Below are 27188 nucleotides of genomic sequence, written 5' to 3'. Positions count from 1 at the left end.
GACAGACATACAAACATGCAGATGGACATACACCGGCTCATTGAAATGATTGTGCATGCTAAACACTCATAAAGCCAACCATGGGAGCTAAAAATGCACGCATGTACCAGGCACATAAATAGGGAAACGTAATCCATGATACAAACTACATTTATTGCATGGCGATGAATGGAAATTTGATTCTGCTGGGACATTTACACATACAATAGGAACTGTTTACATTCAATTCCTCATAAGTTCGGCCATGTATCTTCACTTTCCACATCATTCCTTGATTTTCAGACCAGCATGACCTGTTACATATAATTCCTCTGATCATAAATGTATACAGCGAGCTGGATATTCCTATACTTATTCTATTTTGGCTACAATAGCACACAAATATATGACAGTGAAATCTATGCAGGAAAGGCTTATAAAACAAAACACAGTATCAATACAACTAATATTAATGGGAAACTTTCTAATGTATAAAAAAATGTTGTTCTAACTTGTTCCAGGAGTATGATTTACTTGTAAATTTAAGCGAATGTTACATGAAATCAAAAAAGTTGTAAATGATCTACAGCAAAGAAAAATGCTATGGTGAATCTCTTTTGAGTCACTGACCCTCCACTGAATGAGTGGAGGGACTGTGATTGAGTTAATGTTTGTTGTGTTTTCTCACATCTTGAGATGCCTTGTTTTCATTACACAATCCATACGGAAAACGAAGAAAATTTACACGCTATAATTGTAGCAGGACTTTTGTCTTTGTTCAAACCAACCAAGAGTTCACTCTCTGGCAACTCTTTCATGGTTTGGTCCTATTGCATTAATGGACATGCATATTATGCTACACGGCTGGGCAGATAAGCAATACTCAAGCTTTATCGGAAAATAAAATTTCAATTTCTATCAGCACAAGGCTTTTCACTACACAAACAGCACCAGTAATTGTCAAGCACCAAACCTAGGAGCATATGGTCTCAACAGTTTGTTATCGAATTAAAAGGAAGAATTTTCAAGGGTGGGGGTGATTTTCCTGTTCAAATACTCTCTTTTTGGAACTGTGTTATAAGAGGGACCATTTTCCTACCACTTTATGTGACTGATGAAGTTTATGAAAATATTTCAGGATGGTAAAATGCATATTTTCAGATGAACTGATGTTTGGTGCATGTTTATCAGGATGTAGATTTGTTGATTTGCCAATAAAACAACACCCCTTCTCACTATCAGCCATGCTAATGCTAGTCAGCATATCATAATTCCTATTATGCCTGCCGAGGCAGGCATATAGGTAGGCATCTTGTTCGACCTATTATTTCAAAACTTGAAGTTTCGGCTCTGCAAAAATACTCAATAATCATCAAAATTTTACACAAAAGCTGTGCAAAAACTTTTTTCGCTGACATGCAGGATTGACACGATCAAATAAAAACAAAACAAAAAAGCTCTACATTTCACTTAGATTAAAGTTGCAATATTTCTATATCATAATTCCCTCATTCATCATGAATATTCAAATATACATTATATATTCATTAGAGATTATTTCATCTAGCTAAATTACAAGATATTTGTGTTTCTCTCTCAGATTTTAAAAATCTTAGATTCTTGAAAATTCAACAACATGGCTCCCTTCCGGCATGGAACAAGTTGCTATGGCAACAGCCTGACATGCTATACTGCGGCGTCCATGCATCTGGGGCATTATGGGTAAGCTATAACTCTGGCTTCAGTACAGGATGTATGCCGCAAACTACCTACAGGCAACGTCATCTTCACATTGTAAAATGTCTCGTGTAATCATATTCAATGGTAGGTATGACCGCCTGCACAAATTTGAGGAAAATCAGAAGATACCTGCGGCTTAAGTTAAGGAAGACAGGGTGATAATGAGCTAAAGTAATAATACCTGGCTTCAATGGAATAAAGTTTCATGTAACCATCTTCAATCATGAAATGCTTTGCTCCTGTCTGAGAGCATAATCTGATCAGACTATACTTGATGATCAGCTTTAGCTGTGTTACTGTACATCGGCAAACACATTCATCAGTACCATTATTCGTTTTCTTTCCCTCCATCTCTCTCTACCGTTCAGAAATCCATTTCAGTTTCTCTCCCTATTCTAATTTAATCTCCCTGCAATCATCTTAGTTTCGTCTGGTCGACTTGTCTGTCTCTCATAATGTCAACTGATGACTTTATGTATGTCTCCGCCAATCCATCCCTTGTTCACCAGCTCTCTCCCTCTCTCCTATTGTCAGTAGCACTCTCTCTCTCTCTCTCTCTCTCTCTCTCTCACACACACACACACACAGACACACAGACACACAAACTATCTTTCACAATCTCACTCTAACACACACACACACACACACACTTTCACACACATTCTTTCATCACTCTCAGTCTCTCACATACAGACAGACAAACTCTCTCTCTCTCTCTCTCTCTCTCTCTCTCTCTCTCTCTCTCTCTCCTGATTGAGAGTTATGACTGCACCATGCATAACAAAATGCCTCTTTTTTCACATCTGTTCATTGCCTTCCCTTTAATAAAAGGCATTTTACATCAAATTTGCCGAAAGAAAGTATTGTGCCATAGTCTGAGGAAAAGGATACATATGTACACCAACTTCACCGCCTCCATCGGCAACTGTGTGAATTATTTTCTTCATAACATCAGCATGCCTGTCATGTATGCAAATTAGTATAAAGATGTGAGCACATTAGTTTTGGGGAAAAAAATTTAGACAGCTGATCATAATTCCAAATTCATACCAGGGAGAGCATGTGATGCAGTATTATCTGGGCTGCAGGTAACAAGTTCGTTTGCAGAGCCAGCCATCTTTGGTAAAGCACAAGTCAGATTAATAATTGACTGCATACAAAGTATTGACATGTCTCGTATATCTGCATTTGGAAAGGACTGACTGTCATCATAATTCTGAGACGTTCAGTGATTCACTTCAAGGTCACCATATATCATACTTGTACATGATGGTTCTACTCCGGAGTAACGAGGGCATTGGATGTTCTATAGACTTGGTTTGCCCAAGAGATCACGTGTTGGTGGTACAAACAAACGCATGTGTACAAACACGTATGGAAAAACATGTATTTCTGTGCATATTTGTGTACGTGGTTTGGTTTGTACTGTGGTCTATCTGAATCGAGGTTCAACGTACTACATGTATTTTGGTAAGCATAGTTCACGTTGGTTTTCCAAACAGCAGTAGCTCGAGTCAATCTGATTTGAACTTCATTGTTGAATTTCATCAAGAGCTGAATCTGCATCAAATATGAACTTTGTTAGGTCAAATTTTCTCACCACTAACATCACATGAAATATTGTGTTAAAATTACACGAAATATTATGTCAAAATTAATTTGGTGATGATTTTCAATTCCTATAGATTGAAAAATGTGAGCTTTGATCAGATAGAAGCACAAACTGACCTGCACGGATGCACTGATGCCATTGTCATTGGTAAATGAGGATGATTTTCTATTGTAACTGTTTTCTTAGCGTGGTCCTGGCTTATGTCTTCATAGACTTGTTGCACTGTTAGTGGTTTCCGATTCTGAAATGGAAATGTAATAATTCAGTGTTTCTGTAAAGGCAGGTACCAGGTAACTTTTACTGGGGTTCATCTGAGAGTATTAATACAATTCTATTGAAAGACTACCAATGGTACCAGGGTTCCCATATCATTTACCTATCTTCCCAAACCTTGGTAAAACATATTGTATTTTATGTTAAATCTGTTTGTTTGATTATAATTCATTTACTTTGAAATTTAGTGCTTTTAGCCATGTCAAATGATCAAAGTTGTTAAAATGACAGAAAAATGTTCTCAAAATTATACATATTGAGCATTTTACTAACTGAGTCTTGCTTCCCCACTCATTATTTTTTTTAAATTTTTTACTCATCCAACAGGCGAATCCAATTACAGGATGAGGTACCCACTATCCATTACCCAGAGGAGCAATGAGGAGTAAAGTGCCTTGCTCAATGGTGCAACATCGTGCTAGAGTCTCGAACTCACCATCCTCAAACAGTGAATCCGTTTCTCTGGACTTACTGGGTCTTGAACTCACCATCCTCTGATAGCGAGTCCGGTACCCTAACCACTGCCCAACCGTGCCTCTTCAGGGTATGGAATAATGTTTGCATTCTTATTTGGGAAAATATGATATACAGTAGATTTTTGATCGGATTTGATCTCACAACAAACGGCATCCAGTTATTATTCATTTAATCCACTGTGCTTTTATAAAAATCTCCATTTGATCAGAAATTACCAATTGTCACACATGACAGGACAGTTGAATTGGATCAATTTTCACAATTAATGTGATATGATTTGAGCTCCAGACTTACAAGATTAAGAACGGATAATAAAGAAATTGTTACAGCTATAAGACATACAGAAATAGTTGAAATAATTTTATCTCACTGAATTCATACAAAAACAGAATTGATTACCTCATCATAACCATACAACCATAACCTCGGTGTCTGGTAGTATTTGTCATAGGAAATATGTAAATCGTATGTTCTGGTCTGCAATATCCCACTCTCTGTGCCTGCACCGGCTGATGCATTAGCGCCCTCAGTGGTGGCATCTGCAGTTTTGACTGTGGTGGGATCAATTGTGGCCTGAAAATGAAGACAGGAAAATAACACAGGACAATTTAGCATATGCTGCTCTAGTTACACTGTCACAAGTTGCATATTCGTTATTCCAGTTTATACAGTGTGACAAGAGCACTTAACTGAACAAAGCATCATTACAAAATGCTTTCCTAAGACAAGATTCATAATCTCTACACTGTAGGGCTACAAGTAGTAACTGGCTGTGTTCTATCTGTTTGTTTGGACTTAAATGACCCATACACAGTCATGATGAGCGTGTTAACTTTAACTGCAATGAGTTTCAAAATCACAGGATGACAAAAATCAATTAGTCCATTCATTTTTGGTATGAGTGTGACACAAATTACTGCTGTTATGGCCACAGAATGTTACTTGCATATGCAGTGATACATTCCTACTGATATATCTTATAATTCCTGAGTTTGTATGACTACAATTATAGCAAGAGGTTCAATGTCTTGATTTACATTCCTATCTATAAATGGTCATGGAATCATGTAAAATGATGATCTATTGTTCTCAGAGCATTACATGAAATTCAAAATTGTCCATGTCAACACAATAACAAGCTAAACCAACTTACATTATCTACAGCTTCTAACATACCACTTTCTTCAAAAGCTGAAATATATGGACAACACATACTGATGTCATTAGATATACTATTTTGATGTGGGATTTATTCAGATGCAAATGTGCCTGTTGTTTTATCCAGGTTTGCTAAAGACATTGTTTAGCAATTGCAAGATTAAATGAGAAACTACCTTCCATGTCCTCAGCTTCCTCATCATCATCATCGTCATCGTCATCATCTTGCGTGGCGACATGTGTCATGGCAGCACCCTGTTTTGACCCAAGTGTCATATCCCCAACAGCCTCTGCTATATTACTGGCTGCCAACTCACCAGGATCTGTAACAACAACAAAAACACAGAGTCAATGACAAAAAGGTTTTAGTTTGAAAATTTGCCCATACAATGCTTCCCTGGATCTTCCAGTCCATTGACAGCAAAGATTCCTCTTCTATATCTATCATTACAAAAATTGCCATTTTAATGACCCGTACCTGACCTTACATCCTGGTATTCTTGTTGGTATGACCCCTACATGACCTTACATCCTGGTATTCTTGTCAGTATGACCTTACATGACCTTACATCCTGGTATTCCTGTCAGTATGACCCCTATATGACCTTAAATCCTGGTATTCTTGTCTGTATGACCCCTACCTACATAAGCTCACATTCTGCTACTCATGCCAGTATGAATCTACACCGCTTTGATTGAAGCCTTTGTAAAAAAATTTTCAAAACCAAATATATTCACTGATATCTGAAATCAGCTGCCATAGTAACTTGTTTCCAAGCAGAAAGTTTGCATTTGTCTTGCAACAAAATGTTGAATTTTGAATACCAGTACCAACAGAATAAACTATGTAAGGTGTTCAGGGTCATGAAAATGGCACATGCAAATCCTCTTGTATCTCTGACTAATAACCAGCTGGTATGTAATGATCAGTTTCAGATGGGTAGGCACCCAAATTGAGCCGTCTATTCATATGCTAATTTCATAATAATAGCTTTATGAAACTGTATAAAAATCAGTGTAATATTCCTCCGCAAAGCCGCCACAAAACCAATATTGAGCTATGTATAATAGTGCCAATCATTGCTTTGTGGAAGATACAATGAAAAGAAGCAAGCTGTGCAATCATTGGTAATATGTGAGCCACATATGGTGTCTGTACTGCTCACATGTACATATATACAACCTGAATATACATACAAAAGGACATACATTAGCATAATGCATAACACACACGCACACACACACACACAAGACAAATTACACTGTGCATATCCACACATACATACACCCATGAGAATATGCAGATCATAGACCAGATTTCAGACTACAAATTATTAACTTAAAATCTGAATGAAACTCTTGTCAATACTAACCAATATTATGATGAGTATCAACCCAGCCTCCATCACCGTCGTCTTCATTAACAATTGCTTCGTGTTCATCAGAGTATTCCATCTGTTTACATCTCTTGTAGCAGGGAACTATTTCATCAGAAGAACAAATACTGGGTGATGTTGAAAGACTAATACCGATGCTTCAAAACACATATCTTTTTTACCTCAACTGTTTTGTTAGAGGAGATATCTGCTTGCCATATTTGGCTGTACACTACACAGACAGAGAGACAAATGCTTGGGATTGTCATATGCCAGTTGATCCAACGAATACAACCTTAATGTGTATGATTTCAATCCATTGAAAGGGGACTTCTCAAAGGAAACTTGTGACTTTCTCAAAAGACAGAATAAATCCTCTTCACCAAACAGATTGATACTGATGCATTATGATACTGATGCACACAAATTGAATTTTCAACAAATTTGTATATCAAGTTATCTTGCATTAGATCCATACAGTGTGATGAGTCATATCTTCAATGCAAATTAATATTCTGTAATGTTCTCCACAGCATTGAAAAACAGGGGGAGTATCAATTTGCATAATAATGTATACTTTGCATATTCTTTTGTATGGTTATTAACCTATGAACAGAATCCTCAAAAAAAATTGAGGGTGGTTAAAATTTTGAAATCCCCCTGTGGAGAACACTTTAATGATTTAGATAGTTGGTAATGTATACAAAAGTGAAGCTCAATAGATTTCAACTAGGAGAAAAATGGAAGAAAAATGGTTTATACATGTATCTGATTCACTGGAACCCTACATGAATGAAAGATATTTAATTGATACAAACTACAAAACTTCATGCATTAATTAATTTCTGTACTGCCCTGAACAACAAAGAATGCACACAAAGTGTTAGAATGCATCGTATTTGATTTATAACACATGGGTGCCTTGTACTCATCCTAAATCAATGTATTGATTTTTACAACAAAATGGAAGAGTTAAGTTACCATTTCTAGTGATGAGAAACTGTTTGTCTTTGGGAAGATATTGCTTGGTTTTGCCTTCTTCTCCCATGGACCACTGCCATGTTGGACAATGATGCACAAGATGATCACCAGCTGCAACAAACTGGAAATTCAAAATAGAGGTTGATTTACAGTATATGCAATGATCAAACTGCACACATACATGTTGAGAAAGTGGTTTGTTTTGTCAGGTGAAACTAGTGATTGTATAACTTTTGCAAAATAGTTTCTTGCTTGCATTTTGCAAATGTGGCCTACAGAAATGAGAGGTATCCTTAAGGACCATGGATGTCAAATCTGCATACCATAATCACAAAAGATAATTTGCATATTCCTTTGTTGCAAAATTATAGTCTTTTGTATGGTTATTCACATATGAATAGATTGCTGGAAAACACCAAAGGGTGGCCGGCCTCTAAAAGTAGCCTTGTGGAGAACCTCGGGATGTTTTTAGCACATCAGAATGTTTATGTGATGTACCTCGGCTCCTCAAGTACTTCCAACTCTTTTCATCATACTGAAAGCATAGTGTGATGGTGCAGGCACTATGAAAATTACAAAACATTTCAAAATCTGTCTGACGCCATTCAATGAGCAATATGCTAAAATCTTCACAACCACACTTCATTTATATACAAGCCTACTGATTAAATGTTGCAAAATAATACACACAGTAATTTCTGCATACACAGTGCAAACATACTACACTGTTTTCAAGACTGTCTAAAACAAAATTGTGCGTGTTCCATAACTCACCTCTTCTGGCGTGATCACTCCGGTTTCTTTGAATTTTGATTCCTGAAAGATTACCATAATCAGAATAATTAAGAAGTCTATCCATCCTTAGTATATGCATTTAGTTTTTTATCACCTGGATATAAGTACTTTACTATAATGGTGGCAATCACACAGACAAAATATACTTTCAGAGATCTAGAGTGACATAAAATAATACCATTTTCATATTCAGTATGTAACTATACCATGCATATAATCAACCCAAGCCCATGCATTTCAGATAATCCAGTTAAAAAACTTGTCTGTTGTGAATATTACGGGCAGTTTTTGCTAAGGACAGTAAGCAGGTAACTGTTACCAGGGTTCCCCAGTCATTTTACCAGCGTTCCCCTTTGTATATCAGTACTAAAGAAGAAGGGGACAGCAGCAATGTTACCTGGATTCCCAAATCGTTTACCAATATTCCCCAACCTTAGCAAAAACACTGTAAAGGGGAACATTTAAGTTCGCCATAGTCTTTTTGAAATATGTAATATATCTATACTAATTGATTATGTATAATATATATGTGATGCCATTACATGTAAGACAAACATGCGTACACAGTTGACAACATTCCTCTGCTGTGGGATTTAGTAGGACTTAGACAATGTTGCAGTTTTAGCAAGGAGAGTTAAAACAAGTCAGTCCTTGTACAAAGGTGGTGTACTATACTTGATCTGTTTTGTTTATTTCCTTAGTTGATGTGAAATAAATCACTTCTCTGCAATCATCTACCCTGTGGAAATTGTGATATGTGTCCTGAGTCATCAAATAAGACTATACTTAATCATGTGGGCAGATCACTTAGCTGGAGCGTGACTACAGTATTCTTTATTACTTGATCATGGTTCCTTGACCACTTTGTGAACATTACTATTTACTGGCATACAATACTGGATCATTTATTTGACAACAGTGTTGCAGCCAGGACGCGCCCTTGCGACAATGTCCCTAAAATGGAACCCTGTGTCCCGCATTCTTGCTTACTGCGGGTCACCTAGGGCGCACTGATGAGTCAACTGTGTTGGGTGTATTCTGAAAGTAATATCTGTTACTGATGATTACCTTTGTTTTGTATGATTATTTTGAGGCTTACATTTACGTACTTTCGGAGCTATGATTAAAAGTAATTTATAGACCGCTGCCCTTGACATCATAACTTGCTTATAGTCTGACTGAGCTCTGATTGGCGGAAGATACGGTACACTTGCCGGAAATTCAAGCATAGCAACGCGGTCTCGATATTCCTTTACTTTTTTTTGTGTGAAACTAATTTTTACAAAATAATATAAAATTTGATTGACAACTGCCGCATGTTGTCCCCAAAATGTGTAAAATGCCCCCCAAAATAAACGATAGTGGGACACAGTGTCCCCTGATTTAAAATTCCTGCCTGCAACACTGTGACAATATCTGTAGCTTGTGAACAACATCAGTAGAAATCACAGCAGAACAGCTTGAAACTTGTCATTCAAAATTATTTGATAGAATAGTAAGACCCTACACCCTTAGCATCACAAGAAACCCATCGAAGGTTTCAGCTCAGTCAGCATAATAACTGGACCCAGGCACTGAAGTGACCCATAGTATTATTACAACTCCACTCATTGAGTTCTGTTGCCCAATGGAGCTACGTGGTCTAAAACGGAACACAAACTCTCAAAAGGGGAGTGGTGGGGCTATGGATCACAGTAACCCTGAACACAGTCCCTCTATGTGGATAGAGGGACTGTGCCCTGAACAAAGCCAATACCTGGCAAGAGTGAGTATGTGCAAGCCTTAGGATTAGCGTGTACATCATGAATGGTAAATGGATGACTCGCACTTTGCCATTTTGACTGCAGGCTTTTCAGTGACAAATCTTTAGACCCCTGTCTGTTTTGATTCATAAGAAAAGCCAGTTTGACCTCAACTATAGGGGTCAAAGCATGAAATGTCAATATGCATTTGTCCTCCTGACACGATTATGGTAAGGTACTTTTGAGTTTGAAACTGAAGAATGCAAACAATCAATCTGGTGTATATATTGTCTTGCTTGCTGAAAGCAAAGCACTGTATTAATAATCATCTGATCCCAGCAAGATAGCATACATTATGATTCAATGAGACATATCATAATTACATTATGTCATCCAAGTGTTGACGGGCTGTCATTCAGTATAAACTGAAATCCTATCCCAAGGTTACTTAAATTAAAGGTTAAAACTTTGTCTGTTGTTTACATAGTTTTAAATGATCTACTGTGCATATGACATGGTTACTCTGCGGTAGAGTAACCTTGTATACAATGTCAACGGCTATCTTTATTCACAATCACATGACACATGCTATAATTTATCAGTTATTGATTTATTGCTTAATTTTATTGATTCTCGATCTATAAGCTTATGACTTTAGGTCATTTTGAAGCAATTTCATGCAAAAACCGAGTACTGAAACTGTGGAAGAAAATACTGGTAGCTTGGGTCTCAAGGCCATCAGAACTGATGCGACCAAAAAAAATTGGTGCTAAAGCGATAAGGGCCAACACAGTGTGGTGTCGAATTGTCAAGAAACTGCAAGAGACTCTGAGAAACACCCTTTGAATTTGTGTGCATCCGATAGTGCGTGTCCTCTACTTTGCTTCAAAAACAATCATACTTCGAACTTCCATTCCAACCAAAACAACCCGTCATCACACCGACCGAAGGACAGGCAGAGTTCGGCTTGGGTCGACGGTACATGTACAGACGCTAGCCTTAGTGTTCACGTGCATGTAATGACAGCGAACCCTGATTTCAATCCTGTATGTTCGCGATTGCGACTCGTGTATCATGTATGTACTCACAGTCACAGTTACGAGTGGAGTGATACGTACCGGCCGCCGCGTACTATGCATAATAATTATATGCATAGTACGCGGCGGCCGGTACGTATCACTCCACTCGTAACTGTACTCACAGTCACCATCGAACAGACATATCGTGTAACGTGAAAAACGGTAGAGAAGCAAATTTAAGTTATTTTACCGCCAATGTTATTTCAATACGCATTAAATCGTTATGGAAATCGTTCATTCTCACAAATCGTTAATTCTCACAAAAGTGACGGTCATTATTGAATTCGAGAGTGAAAGTAAAACACTGCTGCATGATCATTGATTGGGGTCACTCATGACTTGTGTGATCAGCTGACAGGTGACATCATCAAGAACGCCGTTCGCTCTTGTCAGTAATTAAATAACGCGAACTGACCTTTAGGACGGGCGTTAGAAATTCCGCCACGCCGAGGGCTGTGCCCTTTAAGTTGTTTATCATACTCTGCATGTTGAGTGTCTTTTCTCGTTGGAAAACGGCTTACAACACTGATGACGACCACGGCAACATCGAAGAGCTCGCCAACGAAACCAGGAAGTGGATGAACGGGTGTCCAATCGCGTAAACGAACCTGAATTCAATTCTACTTATTATCGGATGATGGAAAATCTGAATTTTCAAATTTTTCTCAAGGTTTACAGACCATTTTGTTGTCTTACATCATTATTTTGATAATGAATGGCAACTCAGTGAACAGCAAGAAATTTTTTCAGTCGAGATTGAAATAGCATTTTTGTAATTTGGAAGAATTACTACCTGAATATGAATCCGAATTTAAAATTTTCCGCAAAGAGATCCCGTTCGTTTTCACATGTTTCCTCCAGTCATTCTGCGAGAGCCATGACAAGCTGAATGACGGACGAGCCATTTACAGTAAGGCCGCGTTCAAAAAAAATGGTGGGGGGGGGGGGTTTGGAGGAATCGCGATTGAAATCTTATTTTTTTTCAGATCCCCCCTCAATACCCTCAAAAATTTTCAAGTCCCCCCTCAATACCCTCAAAAATTTTCAAGTCCCCCCTAAATTAGGCCTACCATATAGCAGCATATTTATTAGGAATGCACGCAGAGTAAAATAAAACATGTAATGTATCGTTCTGCACGCAAATGTTCAACACTATCTCTAATCAGCAGGTTGTAGAGCCATATACCTAGGTACATACCTAGGGCAAGTTCTTAAATTGATTCATTTTTAAATGCATCAGTGAACTTTTTGGATTTCTCAGTCTAAGCCGACTTGAGTTTCCAGCTGAAAAGCACACAAAATGACAATCATGAGAGGGTATAAAAATTGTGTATTCCTAGCTACGTTTAACCAAAATGTGAAAAAATGAGCACAGTGACCTACCAATTTTTTTTTCAAAAGTACAAGACATATACAACTTAGATACCACTTATAAAATGTTTTGCAAAATTGACAATACAGGAAGGTTGAAATATTCCATGAAATTAATGTTTTAATCTCAGAAATTTTGGGTGTAATAATGGCAAATTTGATAAATAAAATAAAAGATTCCATTCAGTCACACATTTTTCCATTTGAATTAGAGTCTTTACTGTTCAAAGTTTTACTTTTGTGTTATTGGTACAATGAGATGTGAAAATTTCATTCACTGCATGAACTTGAAATGAATGGTTTCATAGATTGATTTTAAGTGATTTTAGAAAAACTGACTTTTCATCGTATATTTGTATAAGATCAATTATGGTGACCCCATCTTTTTCTCTAATATTTGATTGTTCTGATTTGCCAGAATTCAAAAATCCATGGTAACTGTTAGTCCCCTGGTCTTCTATGTGTTGCTCTCTGGCTGGATCTTGTGTACAAGTAATTTTATGTTACACTGTCAATTGAGTGTCCGATGACCGAAACTCTTCTTTAACTACATCAGAGTCAGAGCTACATGTATCACTGTCACTGCCAGTATGTAGTAGCAGGGCAGTAGTTGTATTAACTTTTTATTTTGATGATATTTTTGTTCAGTTTATACAATTGTGTTCTTGTTCTATTCCCTACAGAATGTTGAGCTATCTAGTATTCAGCTTGCCAACACAGCCTACATGTACCATGCATTTGCATCATTCAATTATCACCAATATTTAGACAAACGGGCTTTGTTGACAAACTGTATATTGTGTTTTTCAGCATGCTGTAGAGAGACACCAAGAAACTGTGTTTGATACATTGCATAGAAATATTGAAAAATTATCGACAGTTGTAGCTCCTGCCCCATTACAAGGCCAACTTGTTCAACGAAAATTGAATGGCATTCATACATTTTTAGACTTTTTCGAGATTAAAGACATAAAATATGACAAAAGGTTCTAGATTTTGTTTAATTATTACTAACATTAGAACCATTGGACGACATCAAAATGTTGGGAGTCAAAATATTTTCAGGTCCCCCTATAGGCAGAGCAAAACTTTCAAGTCCCCCCCTCGACTACCCCAAAAATTTTCGAATCCCCCCTGAATTCCTCCAGCCCCCCCACCACCTTTTTTGAACGCGGCCTAATATCGAGGGGGCTTGGAAGATATTTGAGGAAAAGAGATTCCAGTAAGTTGCCTTTGAAATAAGTATGCAAAGTAAAGATGCCTTGGAAAATAAACAATTCCAATCAGACGTGAAGTAAAAATCCAGTATTCGTGCAATGTCAGGAGTGGGCCATTTGATTTCTAAGAAGGGGGAGGGGTGGGGGCTGGAGGATTTTCGAAAAATATTGTTGCTGACCTTGTACCATTCATAGGAAAAAAATTGTATGCCCAGTGGGCATACAAAAAATCGTTTCAAGGCTTTCAAAAAATTGTAACATTTGCCTGGGACAGTAGACTGTGTTATTCAGCGAAATGACGAAAAAAGCAAGATTAAGAAATAATGAAACTGTAAAAAGAGAAAGTAGATTTATTGGAATGCCATCTTGAATAGAGATAGATAGAGGGGAGGACCACACATATGCCATGGCAAGGTGAATCTAGTCTGTTTCATGCAAGTGCCTCAATTGATCCGTCAGTCGTTTGTTTGTTTGCTTGTTTATTTTTGTTTATTCTGTATATTTTTTCTTTTTTGACAGTTTCTTTTAATTTTTTTTTAATTTTCATATTTTTTACTTACTTGCATGTTTACTGTTATTCAGTCGGAGTTCCCTGTGAGTGGATTGAACGCGATATGCAGGGGAGTTGCACCGTACCCGGACTGGCAGAAACTTACTCACTACTGCGCAGACTCATGGGTAACATGTCCGATAGCTTGGAAAACCTGACCTGGGCTGCCGAATTTCGATTAGGTTTATGTGAAATAGAAGAGACTCAATAGAAGCTTTTGCAATTTTTTTTTGTTAAATTCACCGATTTGAACAAAGTCTACGCCGTTATCTCAAGATAGCTGTTTCACAGTTTCGTCGTTGGCGGCGTGTACACTGATCAACCATGGTGGCAACATGTCAACATTGGGTCCTGGCTATCGCGAAATCCCCCCTAACCCTAACCCCCCCCTCTAAGAAAAATAAAACAAATACTTGCATACAATATACACAATGAAAGGAAATAACTGAATTAATTAAAATAATTGAATGAAAGAAACAACAAAAATGAGTAGATGAATAAAAAATATAGAGACCCTAGTTAGCACGGTGGGTGAATTGATGTCTGGCGTTCTTTTCATGCCAGTCACGATGTGTTGTTTGGTCGTTTTTTTGTTCGTCCATTGTAGTTTTTCAGTTATTTTTTTGTATTTAACCAGTCTTTATGCATTAACCACTTTTCTGAGCCTTGAGACTTAAGTAACCAGGAGAGTCATACACATACAGCGATTTTTGTCGAGTACTGCTCCTCCGAGAAAGGAAGCTCAACCCGTATGAAATACTAACTTGATTTTAGTGATATTAATGTTTCATAATTACGATTTACTATTTTTAATAATTACGAAAATAAAATCATATTTTTAGACTACTAATGTCCAGTTCGCCTGTGTATAAACCAGAATCCTTCGTACACCAACAAGATCTTCTCCAGCCCTATATTCCAACACGTAGACTGCGTTAATCCACCTAGAAACTTTTGACATATGTACAACCTACAAAACATCAACCGTGCATTTTCATACGCTGCACATAAACTATGGAACGCACTACCACTCGATATCAGAGAATCCCCACTGCCAAACTTTGAAACTCCTCCTCCCCCTCCCCCCCCCCCCACCAACCTGAAAACGCACATGTTCTCCGGAGCATACAGTTTGGTTTAGCCATTGAGCATCACGGAGCAAAACACTTTTTTGGATTTTGGCGCTATATAAACTTTGCTGATTGATTGATTGATTGATTGATTGATGGGTGCGCTGTAACAAGATTGCCCGGGGATAATGTGGAGAGCGAGTGACGTGAGTAATTATTCACTTCGAACGACCGTCTGTATTTGACGGGATCTTGCTCGGTAATACAATATTCTGTTTATCGGATTTATTTCTCTCTCTATCTTTCAGTTTATATCTTCGTCTCATCACTTCGCTGTTTCACCATTTCAATAACATTAGCCTTCCGTGTTTGTGAATGATAACTTGATTCTCAAGGTGTAATGAAAGTTTCTGTTCTTACAAAAATAAGCCAGTAAAACGTTATTATAATGTTTGGTTGACAGAAACGTAATGTAAATGTTTGAGAGTCCGAGCGATTTTCTGTCCTCGAGCGAGGTGCATGCTACCCTTTTAGGTAGTATGTGCTTCGGAAGTGAAAGACTTAAAAAGCTTTACTCCTAGTTCCCTAAAAGAAACTTTTAACCATTCTCTTCTGAAATGATAAATAAAAAGTAGAGTGCAGCCTACAGCCTGCAAACTTTGGTGCCGGAGAAACAAATTACCCAATAATTACAGATATTTGACATTCAAAATGGCCGCAATCGTTGTGTTAATTCTATTGGAAAAATTACATTTTCAATTTTCATAAAATAAGACACCTTCTCCAAGAGCTTCAAAATGACCTAACGCAAATGGTAGATCAAAGAGGTATTGGAAAAAATTGAGTCTGAATATCTGTCCCTGGGGTACATTCTGCCTAAAACCACAGGTATTTATTCAGGGACAATAAATACAAATATGATAAAACCCAAATAAGTTTCGTTGTCTACAAGTTTTTTTTTCTGTCTGCCTTTCTCTCACATATACGCTTTGCTCGCTTGAGACGTGTGTGTGCGTGTGAGTGCGTGTGTAGTAAGATGCTTCCTCTCTGTCGGTGAACTCTGACGTCACGGTGAATATTTTACAGGTTTATCAAGTCGACGTCTGCAGGATTATCGGATTATCGAGTCTGATTCCTCAGGCATAAGAAGCAAGAGTTCACCGAAAGAGGGCGCATTTTACTACGCATATCTGACACAGTGCGCTGTCCGTCAAGTCTCAAGCGACCAGAGCGTACAGGTAAGAGAAAGGCAGACAGATAAAACAACTTGTAGGCAACGAAACTTATTTGGGAGGAGAGTCAAGGTGAAGCATTGAGCCTGTTCCAGGTGTTTCTTGACTCATTATTGTTTTGTCAAGCCTACTTTATGATACTTTATATTTCTCGTTGAATTCAGATTTGTTTGTAAATATTTGGCATATGTTGTTCCTCTTAATTAAGTTTTAATAATTTTAGATGTTCCGTTGATTTAAAAGGTGATGCACTCTAACCCAGGATATTTCACGTTTTTAAATATTAAAATGTGTTGACTTTCGAAAACGTTTCGGTAAGGAATTAAGGCCGAGTTTGTGTGCCAGGAAAAGCAAAGAAAATACCTCCACTCGGTTTGCTGTTCTATGTAGTCTATTAATTATGAATTCGAGGCTGCATGCTGGTTACGCATTTTTAAAATTATTTTAATAAAAGGATATTGTAAACCGAAAGCCTTCACGTTATGCATTGTCCATTTCGTGGGGCTTCGAAATTTAGTTTCGTGGTCGTAAGCCGAGAGCGTTGCTGAGTTGACCGACGTGCCGCTAAAAAAACGACAAAATATATGTAATGTTGATGATGTTAGATATTAAGAGGTGACACAAAGGTTAATAGCTAATATGCATATCTGTGTGCATTATGCACGTTGCCATGACACTACCAAAATTTGAAAAACTGATGCAAGCAATGATGACCAAGCCCCTAGCAACGAGGAAATAAATGATTTGCTGATTGATATGGAACATAAGATCAAGTTACTCTACTTGGTACCCATTCTTTCCTAGCAACAATGACCACACCCATTACAACAAGCATATGGTTGTGTTCTGAGCAAAAGTATCAACTGTGCAGATTACAATAATACAACCAAAACCATACCTTTACAGCTACAAAACACATGCGTTTCTGAGAATGTTTACTTGGCAGAAGTGGTTAGAACCCACAGTTGCATGTTTTTAGGAACATTGCAGACAGCCCTAGTGACCAAGGTCACTACCGGTAGGCCCATCAGTCATGTTCCTTGCCACAAGCAACTGTGGTTAGAACATTTAAAAATTATTGAATACCTGATTTACAGAAAGTAGGGTTGTCAGACAGATAATTGTGCTACAAATTTGTTACGTCACGTAGTTTGCAATTTCAATTTGTCGCAATATTGTAACCAGAGCCAAATCCATAGAGGTTCATGCTGACCAGCTCCCAATAATGGTATGCTTGTTGCGAAATGTTGTTTCAATCTGTCTGTTTTCCAAAACCACAGAAAGTTTGAGAGTTTCATTCTACTATACTTAACACACCTGTTATGATGTTAGCACAAGTGTTCTTGATGCTGATGTGTATGTATGGGTATTACTGCGACACATTTATTTGCAGGATATACATGTAAGCATAGAGAAACAGACTCAATTAACCCTTTCAGGCCTGTCTTTCTGGTAACTTACCAGAGCTACCCATATATAGGGGTTTAGGCCTCAAAGGGTTTAGATTGATCTGATACTGTGAACTATTTATAAGGTGGCAAATGGCGTCTGTGTATATGTATGTATGCATGTATGCAATGTATGAATGCATGTATGTCTGTTAGTCTGTCCAGATCAAAAACTAAACCGCAATGGCCGCCATCTTAGTATTTGATATACAGGTGCACCTAGGGTGGAGATGTGAATTTGTTCAAATGAACATGTCAGTGCCAAAAATATTCAAATGAGGGGAAACAAGGACAAATTCTGCAAATGGCTATAACTCAGTAAGCATTGGTCAGATTGGGTTGAAACTTAGAATGCAGATTCCTTTAGGTATCCTGAATTATGTGTGCACAAATTGGGTTGAAATTTGCATGTTTGTATTTATAGGCTATTTTTTTCCGTTTGTAGTCAAAAAAGCCTTTTCTCTGAAATCGCTCGTCTGATCGCTGAAAGTTAATATTCATGTTCCTCAGGATGATCTCAGTCAAGTTTGTACAAATTGTATTGATATTATCATATTTGTAATTTTGGGGCAATTTTCCCAATTTTTGGTCAAAATTGTTTTTTATCCAAAAACTACTGATCTGATAGCTTTTGTATTTGGTATACAGTTATCTAAGGTCTATCTCTATATAATGTATTGAAGTTAGGTTGAAACTGGCAAGTTTTTACTTTTGGGCAATTTTTGCCTTTTTTGATCAAAAAAATGTTTCTCCTAAAACTACTGATCTGGTAGCTTTAATATTTAGTGTACAGATTCCTAGTTTTTATGTTAATAAGATATATTGAAATTAGGATGAAATCTGCAAGTTTGTTTGTCGGCGGGCAATTTTTCTCATTTTTGGTCAAAAAATGTGTTTCTCAAAATTTACCAGTCTGATTACTTTAATATTTAGTAAACAGGTTCCTAGGGTTTATGTTAAGGTGGAGCTGCATGTTGCCAACGCAATTTTTTTCAAAGCAATATTTCTCGTCAAAGATGCAAAGCTGAAACAGTAATCAGCCGCTGTACGTAAAGTGTACATCTGCACCTCCTGTTGTAGCGGACTAGTGTAACGTACGATCGATCGACCGTTTCAAAAGCTGATTTCTCCCTCAAAGTTTTCATGTCGGCGGAAGGGCATGAGATTCCTTTGGTGTCCATAAAAGACAGATCGAAAACAATTCTTGACTGTTTTTGCTTCAAACAAGGAACGGAACTGAATTTCTGTCATCAACTTTCCACGATCCGCGATTGATCACGATATTGGATCTGCACCGGGGCAAGCAGGTACAGAGAAATGATCGTTGTTGAATGCTCCACATAGTTGGTACTCAGTTGAAGTTGCTTTTACTTTGAACATTTTTTCTGCTACTAACGATTGGGTCATTTTATAAGTCCGGATTAGAATTCATCAGTTTTCAAAAATATCAATTGCCATTTGGCCCTGGCTGTCTTGACAAGCATAACTTATTTGGCATTTTAGTATGCAATAGCGCTGATCACTGAAGGTCACTTTTCTTTCATTAATATGCAAAAATAAACATTTGTCCGCATTTTTCGCAAGAATGATGAAAATTTACCTGCTCATGTTACAATGTATACTAAAAGCACACTAATTCATATAAATTTATGGCTCAGACTTCAAGCTGCAACAACAACCGCCCATGCAACAACAAAGTTTGTCCTAATTTCAGGCGGCGGTGTCGGATGTCGCGCGCGTGCAGCTATATTTAGTAACAAATCTGACATCCCGATCAGTGCTATTGGAATTAGGCTACAAAAGTAGTTAATACAAGGAATTTAGAATTCAGAATAAATAGCCAAAAGTTAAAGTAATGGCGCATTTAACTCAACAGGAACTGTGCTTGGGACTTGTGTTATTTGACATTTGGGACACTTAAAAAGAAGGGTTTACACTCGTACTCAAGGCTGTAATGATTTATTCAGCTACCCACTCTTCTCACTACAAAAATTGTAATTGACAAAGGGACAGCAGTTTCAACTTTTACCAAGATGTTTAGCGTGTGTTTTCTGAGTGACAACTGCATACTTTGTAACTCGGTAAATTTTGCAGTTTAATATTTGAAAATTTTCAGGTTTTGAAAGAACACAATTTGTTCTACCCCAACATTTTGAAATTCATTGTGTAAAGGTTGTCAAAACAACTATTACTATTCGTTTTTCTCATGTTGTTTATCTCGTCCTGGCCTGCTTTTACTTATAGGCTCGTCCTGGCTCACAGAGAGGTACTGGGAATCTTCAAATGACTACACGAGATGTTCAGAGTTCGTTGGCATCACTTTATTTCTCGGTAGACAAGCTTGATATGTATCATTGCCCAAGATACGCTTCTCTGTCTAAATGCCTTGAACTTCTCTTTGATCGTTCTGTCTTCCTGCCCTGTCTGTTGCATTTTTCTCTCTTGTCCTCTGTATTCCCTTTCTTGTATTATTAAAGAATAGGATTTAAAAGTTACATTTAAGGCGTGGCTTTGATCATATGATAGATATGAATTCAAGATAAAATTATACGTCCAATCGTAAGCATCAATACAGGTCTGGATCATAAATTTACATGTCACAATTAATATTCAACTGTCAAGTGACACGTTGCAAACCAATCAGGGGAAATTCTCTTGTTCCTTTATTAAGTGTTGACTATCTTCGTCTTTCTAAATATATTCAAATATATTCTTGTTTTCGTCCAAACTTCTTAAACATCCCTGTAATACAAGCATCTTTTTTGCGTTTGTTGCAAATACGCTTTTTATTCATAATTGAGATCTTGTTATTTTAATTAATAATTTTGCTGGTGCCTATAACCACCTAGTTCATAAACCTACGTCAGAGGCAAACAATCTTTATAACACAACCAGTTGATTACAAGCACACTGTATGGTGTTTACTGTCATTGTTTATGGAATTTTTGTTCAGACTCACAATCACCTAGCTATTAGTATGTTTGTTGTACCAATACAAGTATAACTTGTGTTTCCAAGTATTGCTTTGAATGTGCTTATTCTAGAGCACAAGAAACACCGCATTGTAATGTAATAGTTGAGTTTTATACTTGTTACCAACGAAAAGTCAAAGTTTATGCAATTGATCTATATTGTTTTTTGCTTCTGTTTGTTTTTATTTGCTGGCTCGCTTGTAGGTTTAAATCAAAAATCCAAGGATGGCAAAGAAAGGATATTCTTTACATAGCCTTATTGCAATGATGTGAGAGGGCCACTCCTTGCCAGGCCCGCCAGGAGACGGTACTTCCTTTACATATGAATTCAACGTGTATGGGACCGTTGTCCTCATGGACAACTCTGTGGAAATTCTACTGCCCTGTACATTGAGCTTGGCGATCGTGACCTTGTTGGCCGGATGTCGTGCTCGCGTTCGGTAAAAATCTGTACATTGGGATAACATACGATTTAGAGGATCGAAGTGAGTTCAATGGCCCGTAGTGCAGGTGTTGACCCATCGGTGAAACGTTCTACCGGGTTAACCGGTTTTCAACAACCAGATGGTTGCCCCTCCCCCACTCAGTGCTAGGGAGGGCATAAAGCGTCTAAGTGTAAGCTTTCAAAATGTTTTCTGGTTCACATAAGGGTAGCTAGAACCTCAAACTTGGACCACAAATTGGGACTTACTTGAAAGTTTATGATTAGGGCAGCCAACACGACAGAAGAAACTAGCGCACCTTCACGTTGCAGCTGGGCATGTATTCCCACTCAGGAAAATGGTCACATGGTTCCGGATATGCTTTGACCAATTGCACTTGACCATGGTTTCCGTCTATGCTTTACAAATAAAGTTTATTAACCAAGCGGGAATATATTGACAAGTTATTATTTTCGCTGATGAAAATGCGCCTTTTCTGCTTTAGGAAGGACGTGCTGAAATGTATTGCCCAGATCTGTACGTAAATTTTCAACGCTACATTTGTAAGACCCACGTATAACATTTTGTGGTGGTTATAAAGATGTCTGCAGTTTGTAGAACCGCAAATCCTAAATCCTTCTTAGAATTTATTCAACATTTTTTTCTTTTGAGCACTCACCTTTTTGTCATTTTTCAATGCATTAGCTGACTTTTGGATCTGTCTGTCCGTCTGAGCATACGCTCATTTCCGCCCCCAGAGGTTGGGGTGGGGAGGGGTGTCTTGGTCTCAGCACAGGTTTCTTGTTGCTATTGTTCAATTTATTTTATATCAGGCCGAGGCTATTGACACGCGCGTGTCAACAGCCTTGAAAGTTGGCTATTGTCACGCGTTTGGCAATAGCTAACGTGGCTATAGTCATGCAATGAGATTTCATTCCGACCTGTAATTGACTATCTCAACGGTCACGTCTGAGTGTTTACTTTTTGCCGATAATTCAGTCAATGTTCTGAACCAAGCTTAATCTACATGGCCGACCGTCACGTCTAATGAAAAACGCGCCACGGACAACTCCATTGATATCCGAGTCATCGTCATCGTTTTTATCTTTGTCTCACATATTTTGTTGGGGAAAAAGAACGATCGCAAAGTGTTTGGGTCAAGTCTTTACTGTCGTTGCCAACCTCGAGTTCAAGCATTCACTTCCCGGAGTATGGCTTCATCCTGACATAACTTGTGTTACGTGATATAGTATGTGCCTCCAGAGTCACAGCGACTAAACTCTTGCTCTTAGCCTAACTTTCCTCGATAAAAGCTGTCAACCAATCTCTTACAAAATAAAGAATAAAAACCAAAAGTCACTGTAAAAAGTTTCGTACCACAGAAAAAAATACAAAACTTTCCCTGGGCCTTCCTTAAACAAACGTATCGCCATTATCCGAAAGTTCCGGCATAGCGTAGTTCGTTAACAACTCAAACAGGCTGGGTCACGTGGTCATAGGTCATAGACAAACATTTGCGACAGTCAGGGTAGTTTTCTGGAGTCAGTTTAGGGCCCCGAAACATTTTCTCTTGGGCTAAAATGAATAAATTATGAGTTGCTTTCTTGAAAGTTCATTTTAAATGGTATCTTTTGTCATGATGCATTCTTGAGCATGCAGTATACTGTCAATCGCAGGGCACAAGGACTGCCAACTGTCGAGGTCGCCCGCTTCATGGAATTCATCGACCATCTTCCCGAACATCAACTAACTTCCCAAGCGCAAGGTGATCGTGGTAGAAATATACAATCTAATGTAATTTCCACACAAACTAGGAACAGTTTGATTGAATCAGTCGACAAAATCTGCATCCTAAAAAGTCTTAGCGTGTCAATAGCCACCTTGACGAACATTTTATAATAGCGCTGTACACGGTTACAGGTTTGTTACTAAATATAGCTGTACGCGCGCGACATTGGACACGCAGCTTGAAATGCGGACAAATTTTATCAATGTTGCATGCGTGGCTGTTTTTGCAGCTTGTACTCTGAGTCGTTAATATGTTTTTTAGTATTCATTGTTACACTAACAGTCACCCACTGAGATGTATTTTCGTCGTTCTTGCATGCGTAATTTTCAAAAGCGTAATCTAAAAATGCGGACAAATATTTATTTTTGCATATTAATGAGAGAACAGTGACATAAACTGTGAACAGTCCTATTGTACACATATTTAAATTTATTCAACCTACAAAGGCCGAAAATACAGAGTACTATGTACATTCTGTGTGAAAAAAGTACATCAAATATCTTAAAATCAAATAAATGTAATGTCAATATACCGAAAGTACTCCTACATTCACAGAATATAACAAACCTTATATTTGTTCCACAGATTGTCAGAGAAAGTTTAGTTTGAATGACCAAAACGTGTCGTTTTTACGGCCCTTGATATCAAATTGCTTTTAATCAAACTACAAATTTGACATTTTGCAGAAAAGTCAGAATATGTTAATGACAAAGTCATTTGAAAAACTGAATATTATAATTGGTCAAAGTTTGATATTTTCAATTCAGTGTTCCCTCTAACGTTTTGGGCAAGTGGGCAACTGAGGCACTGGTGCCCGAAGGGCAGGCGGCCACCGGGACAGCCATGTCGCGTCCTCTCTGCAAATTGCAAATTCATATCGAGTTTTGTAAATCCGGTCACGTATACACAACTATGGTTCCTAAAAGGACCGTGTCTCAAAGTACCCTGAACTTGTACGCGTACCGAGTGTCGGAAGTTAAATGCGCCGCCAACGACCGCTAAAACTCAAAACGCAGTTTCGTTTCGTACTGATATCGAACATTTCGTCCCGAGTTTTGATGTTTATTGATACCAAAAGCATTACCAATCGAAATGACATGACATTCCACTGCCAGAGCAGTCGGCACTGTGCAACAAGCGTGCAAATTAACTTTAGCGGGAACACTGTGTTGATTTTGACGATACAAATATATGGCTTCATTGCAATATGTTTGCATCAATTACATCATGTATATGTTTGCATCAATCAGTAGGTGCATTACTATCAATGAATGAAAATTTGTGCACACCCGACGAAAAACTTGACCTATTGATCTTTATGGAAACATTTGGGTTTTCCTTGGGCAAACCCATTATAGTATTTTTACCACTGGTTTCCTAAGACAATATAATTTGAAAAATTGTTCAATCTAGGTGCAGTCTTCTTCATTCATGCCATGTTTCATCACAATTCGTGCAAATCACAATAAGGTCATCCCTGCGGACCTGTATACAAAATATCAAAGCTGTCTGACGAGCAGTTTTGAAGATTTTTAAAAGACTTTCGACCAAAAATGACAAAAAAGCCTTAAAAATACAAACATATTTCATTACAGTTTAAACAAATCTGAGTCATCTGCATACCAAACATACAAAAGCTATTTGACAGCAGTTATGAAGATTGTTGACCAAAAATGTCTTTTTAGAGATTATTTGCATATTTTCAACAATAGCATCATCAGTTCATCATAATCATATGACGCATCTTCACACCAATTATCAAGTCTGTACATATTTGAGTGAACGGAACATCATCACAAACAGACATACATACAGACAGACGAACAGACAGACTGACACCATACGATTGACGGACACCCATCCTAATAGCTTCCACAGACTATTCTGTTTTATAACACGCCACATGCTCATTCCGTGTCGCGATTGGCCAGAATACGTCACGTGACGAGAAAGTAGATACGTCTAGTCCCCACCGGATCGACAAAAGTGACGTCAGAGGGTATTTTTTGAAAAGCTATTTCCCTAGGGAAATAGTTCTGACCAAATTTGGAAAAGTGTCCGGTCACGTGACCGTAGTGTCGTCTGCAGCTTTGCAACAATGGCGGGTGACTAGAACGTGATGTGCGTCCGGGATAGGTGACGACACATTCTATAAAACAGATTTTCCAACATTTTCCAACATTCCAACAGCGTAGGAACTTGAACAGCTCATCGACGGAAAAGGTTAAAGTGCAACTAAGGATGTGGCTAGGTATGCTTAGAATATTTTTTGAAAGAAAGTGGCACCACGTACAACTGAAAACGCTGTAGAAACATCACCCAGTAAACTTGTCACAATAGATTGTTGCGGAGCAAAATATCAAAACACATTAAAAACTATATGACAATACAAAATGAGCATGTGGTGTGTTATAAAACACCTATAGCCTGGTCTTTATTCAGGCTATAGCGCCCGTCTATTACCCCGAGGGGCCGTGTGTTACCAGAAACACATCGCTATTCCCCGAGGCCGTAGGCCCTCATGACCAGGCAATAGGTGTTTACTATCAAATGACATCATGCGCGTAGTTCGAATTTTCAGCTGACGGGCAACATGCACGTGCCGCGTGCAGTGCAGACGGAATGACATGCCATGCTGGATACATGTTACGTGTATGCTGTCATAATTGATCAAAAATACCGTCAAGGGCGACAGTGTGCTCATATTTGGTTTGAATTGGTTAATTCAAGAAATATTTAAACCAGAAAAACAAGAATGACAAAAGTAAATAAGGTCTGAAACTTTAGGTATTGGAGGTCAACTTTAGCAACATGCATAGCAGAGGAATGTTTCAACACATTCCCTTTTAGTTTGAGCAGGTCTGCCAATATGTAACAGTCTATGAACAATGACAGGAAATGACTCATAAGCTGTTTCAGTTACTGCCACCACTCCTACACATAATAGGTACACTGCATACAAATAGGTTAGAGATCATAGAAGCTCTGACTCAGATGTGTAGGCTGTTTCAGTTACTACCACCACTCCTACACATAATAGGTACACTGCATACAAATAGGTTAGAGATCACAGAAGCTCTGACTCAGATGTGTAGGCTGTTTCAGTTACTACCACCACTCCTGCACATTTGCAGGATTTTTCCTTTTTCTTACCTCATTTGCATATTTTTGACACTGACATGTTCATTTGAACAACGTCACATCTCAACCCCTGGGTCTACCTGTACACCAAATACTAAGATGGTAGGTGTGGTGGTTTGGGAGCTTTTGCGTCAGACGGACATACATCCGCACATACATACATACATACGCACATACATACATACAGACACCACCAACTCACCATATAAGCTCTTTTTGGTATTTATTTACATACCAAATATGAGCTAAAAAGGGAAGTTGGAAAGATATTTTTTAGAATACCGAAGAAAGTTGTAAACAGGGGTGACAAATCATGAAAGTTTATTAGACTTTGACGTCAAAAGGCTTGTCAACCTGTCAGCATCTGGTACCATGTTGTTTTGCCCGTCACTTGGTGACAACAATGTTGTGGATCGCATGTCCTGATCACGTGATTGATAGTAAAGACTAGCCTACAGTAGCTAAATACTACTTTCAGTATTTTTGAGAAAGCAACACCATTACCACACCTATATATGGTACATGCAGTTGATATCTCCATTTCAAAATACTCTGGGAACATATCCTTTTATTTCCTATATATGTAAATTCCAGATGCAAATGTAGCAAACTTATAGCTGCTTATAAATATTACAATCAAGAAGTGCAGACGATTTGCAGCAACAGGATGTTAAATTTATTTGATAGAACGTTTTTAAGCATGAATGATTTCTAGTCTTTTTTTTTAAATCACATAAGCACCATTAAAGCATCTTTCAACATCA

The 27188-nt window shown here is 37.9% G+C and overlaps 1 protein-coding gene across 1 annotated transcript; it reads right to left on the bottom strand.

Annotated features, from left to right (window-relative positions):
• Window positions 1–134: 134 nt before the first annotated feature.
• On the bottom strand, window positions 135–11814 carry LOC139119120 (ubiquitin-like-conjugating enzyme ATG3). Its single transcript, XM_070682764.1, has 10 exons — window positions 11628–11814; window positions 8371–8412; window positions 7597–7717; window positions 6613–6720; window positions 5416–5562; window positions 5235–5272; window positions 4481–4654; window positions 3448–3572; window positions 2611–2679; window positions 135–1848 (listed from the first exon to the last, which is right to left on the bottom strand). The coding sequence occupies exons 1-10, from the start codon at window positions 11697–11699 to the stop codon at window positions 1767–1769; spliced, it is 978 nt and encodes a 325-aa protein (XP_070538865.1). The 5' UTR covers window positions 11700–11814; the 3' UTR covers window positions 135–1766.
• Window positions 11815–27188: the final 15374 nt, after the last annotated feature.

The sequence above is a fragment of the Ptychodera flava genome, chromosome 19, assembly GCF_041260155.1.
Source record: "Ptychodera flava strain L36383 chromosome 19, AS_Pfla_20210202, whole genome shotgun sequence".
Taxonomy (NCBI): domain Eukaryota; kingdom Metazoa; phylum Hemichordata; class Enteropneusta; family Ptychoderidae; genus Ptychodera; species Ptychodera flava.
This window is presented reverse-complemented; position numbering and strand designations above follow the sequence as displayed.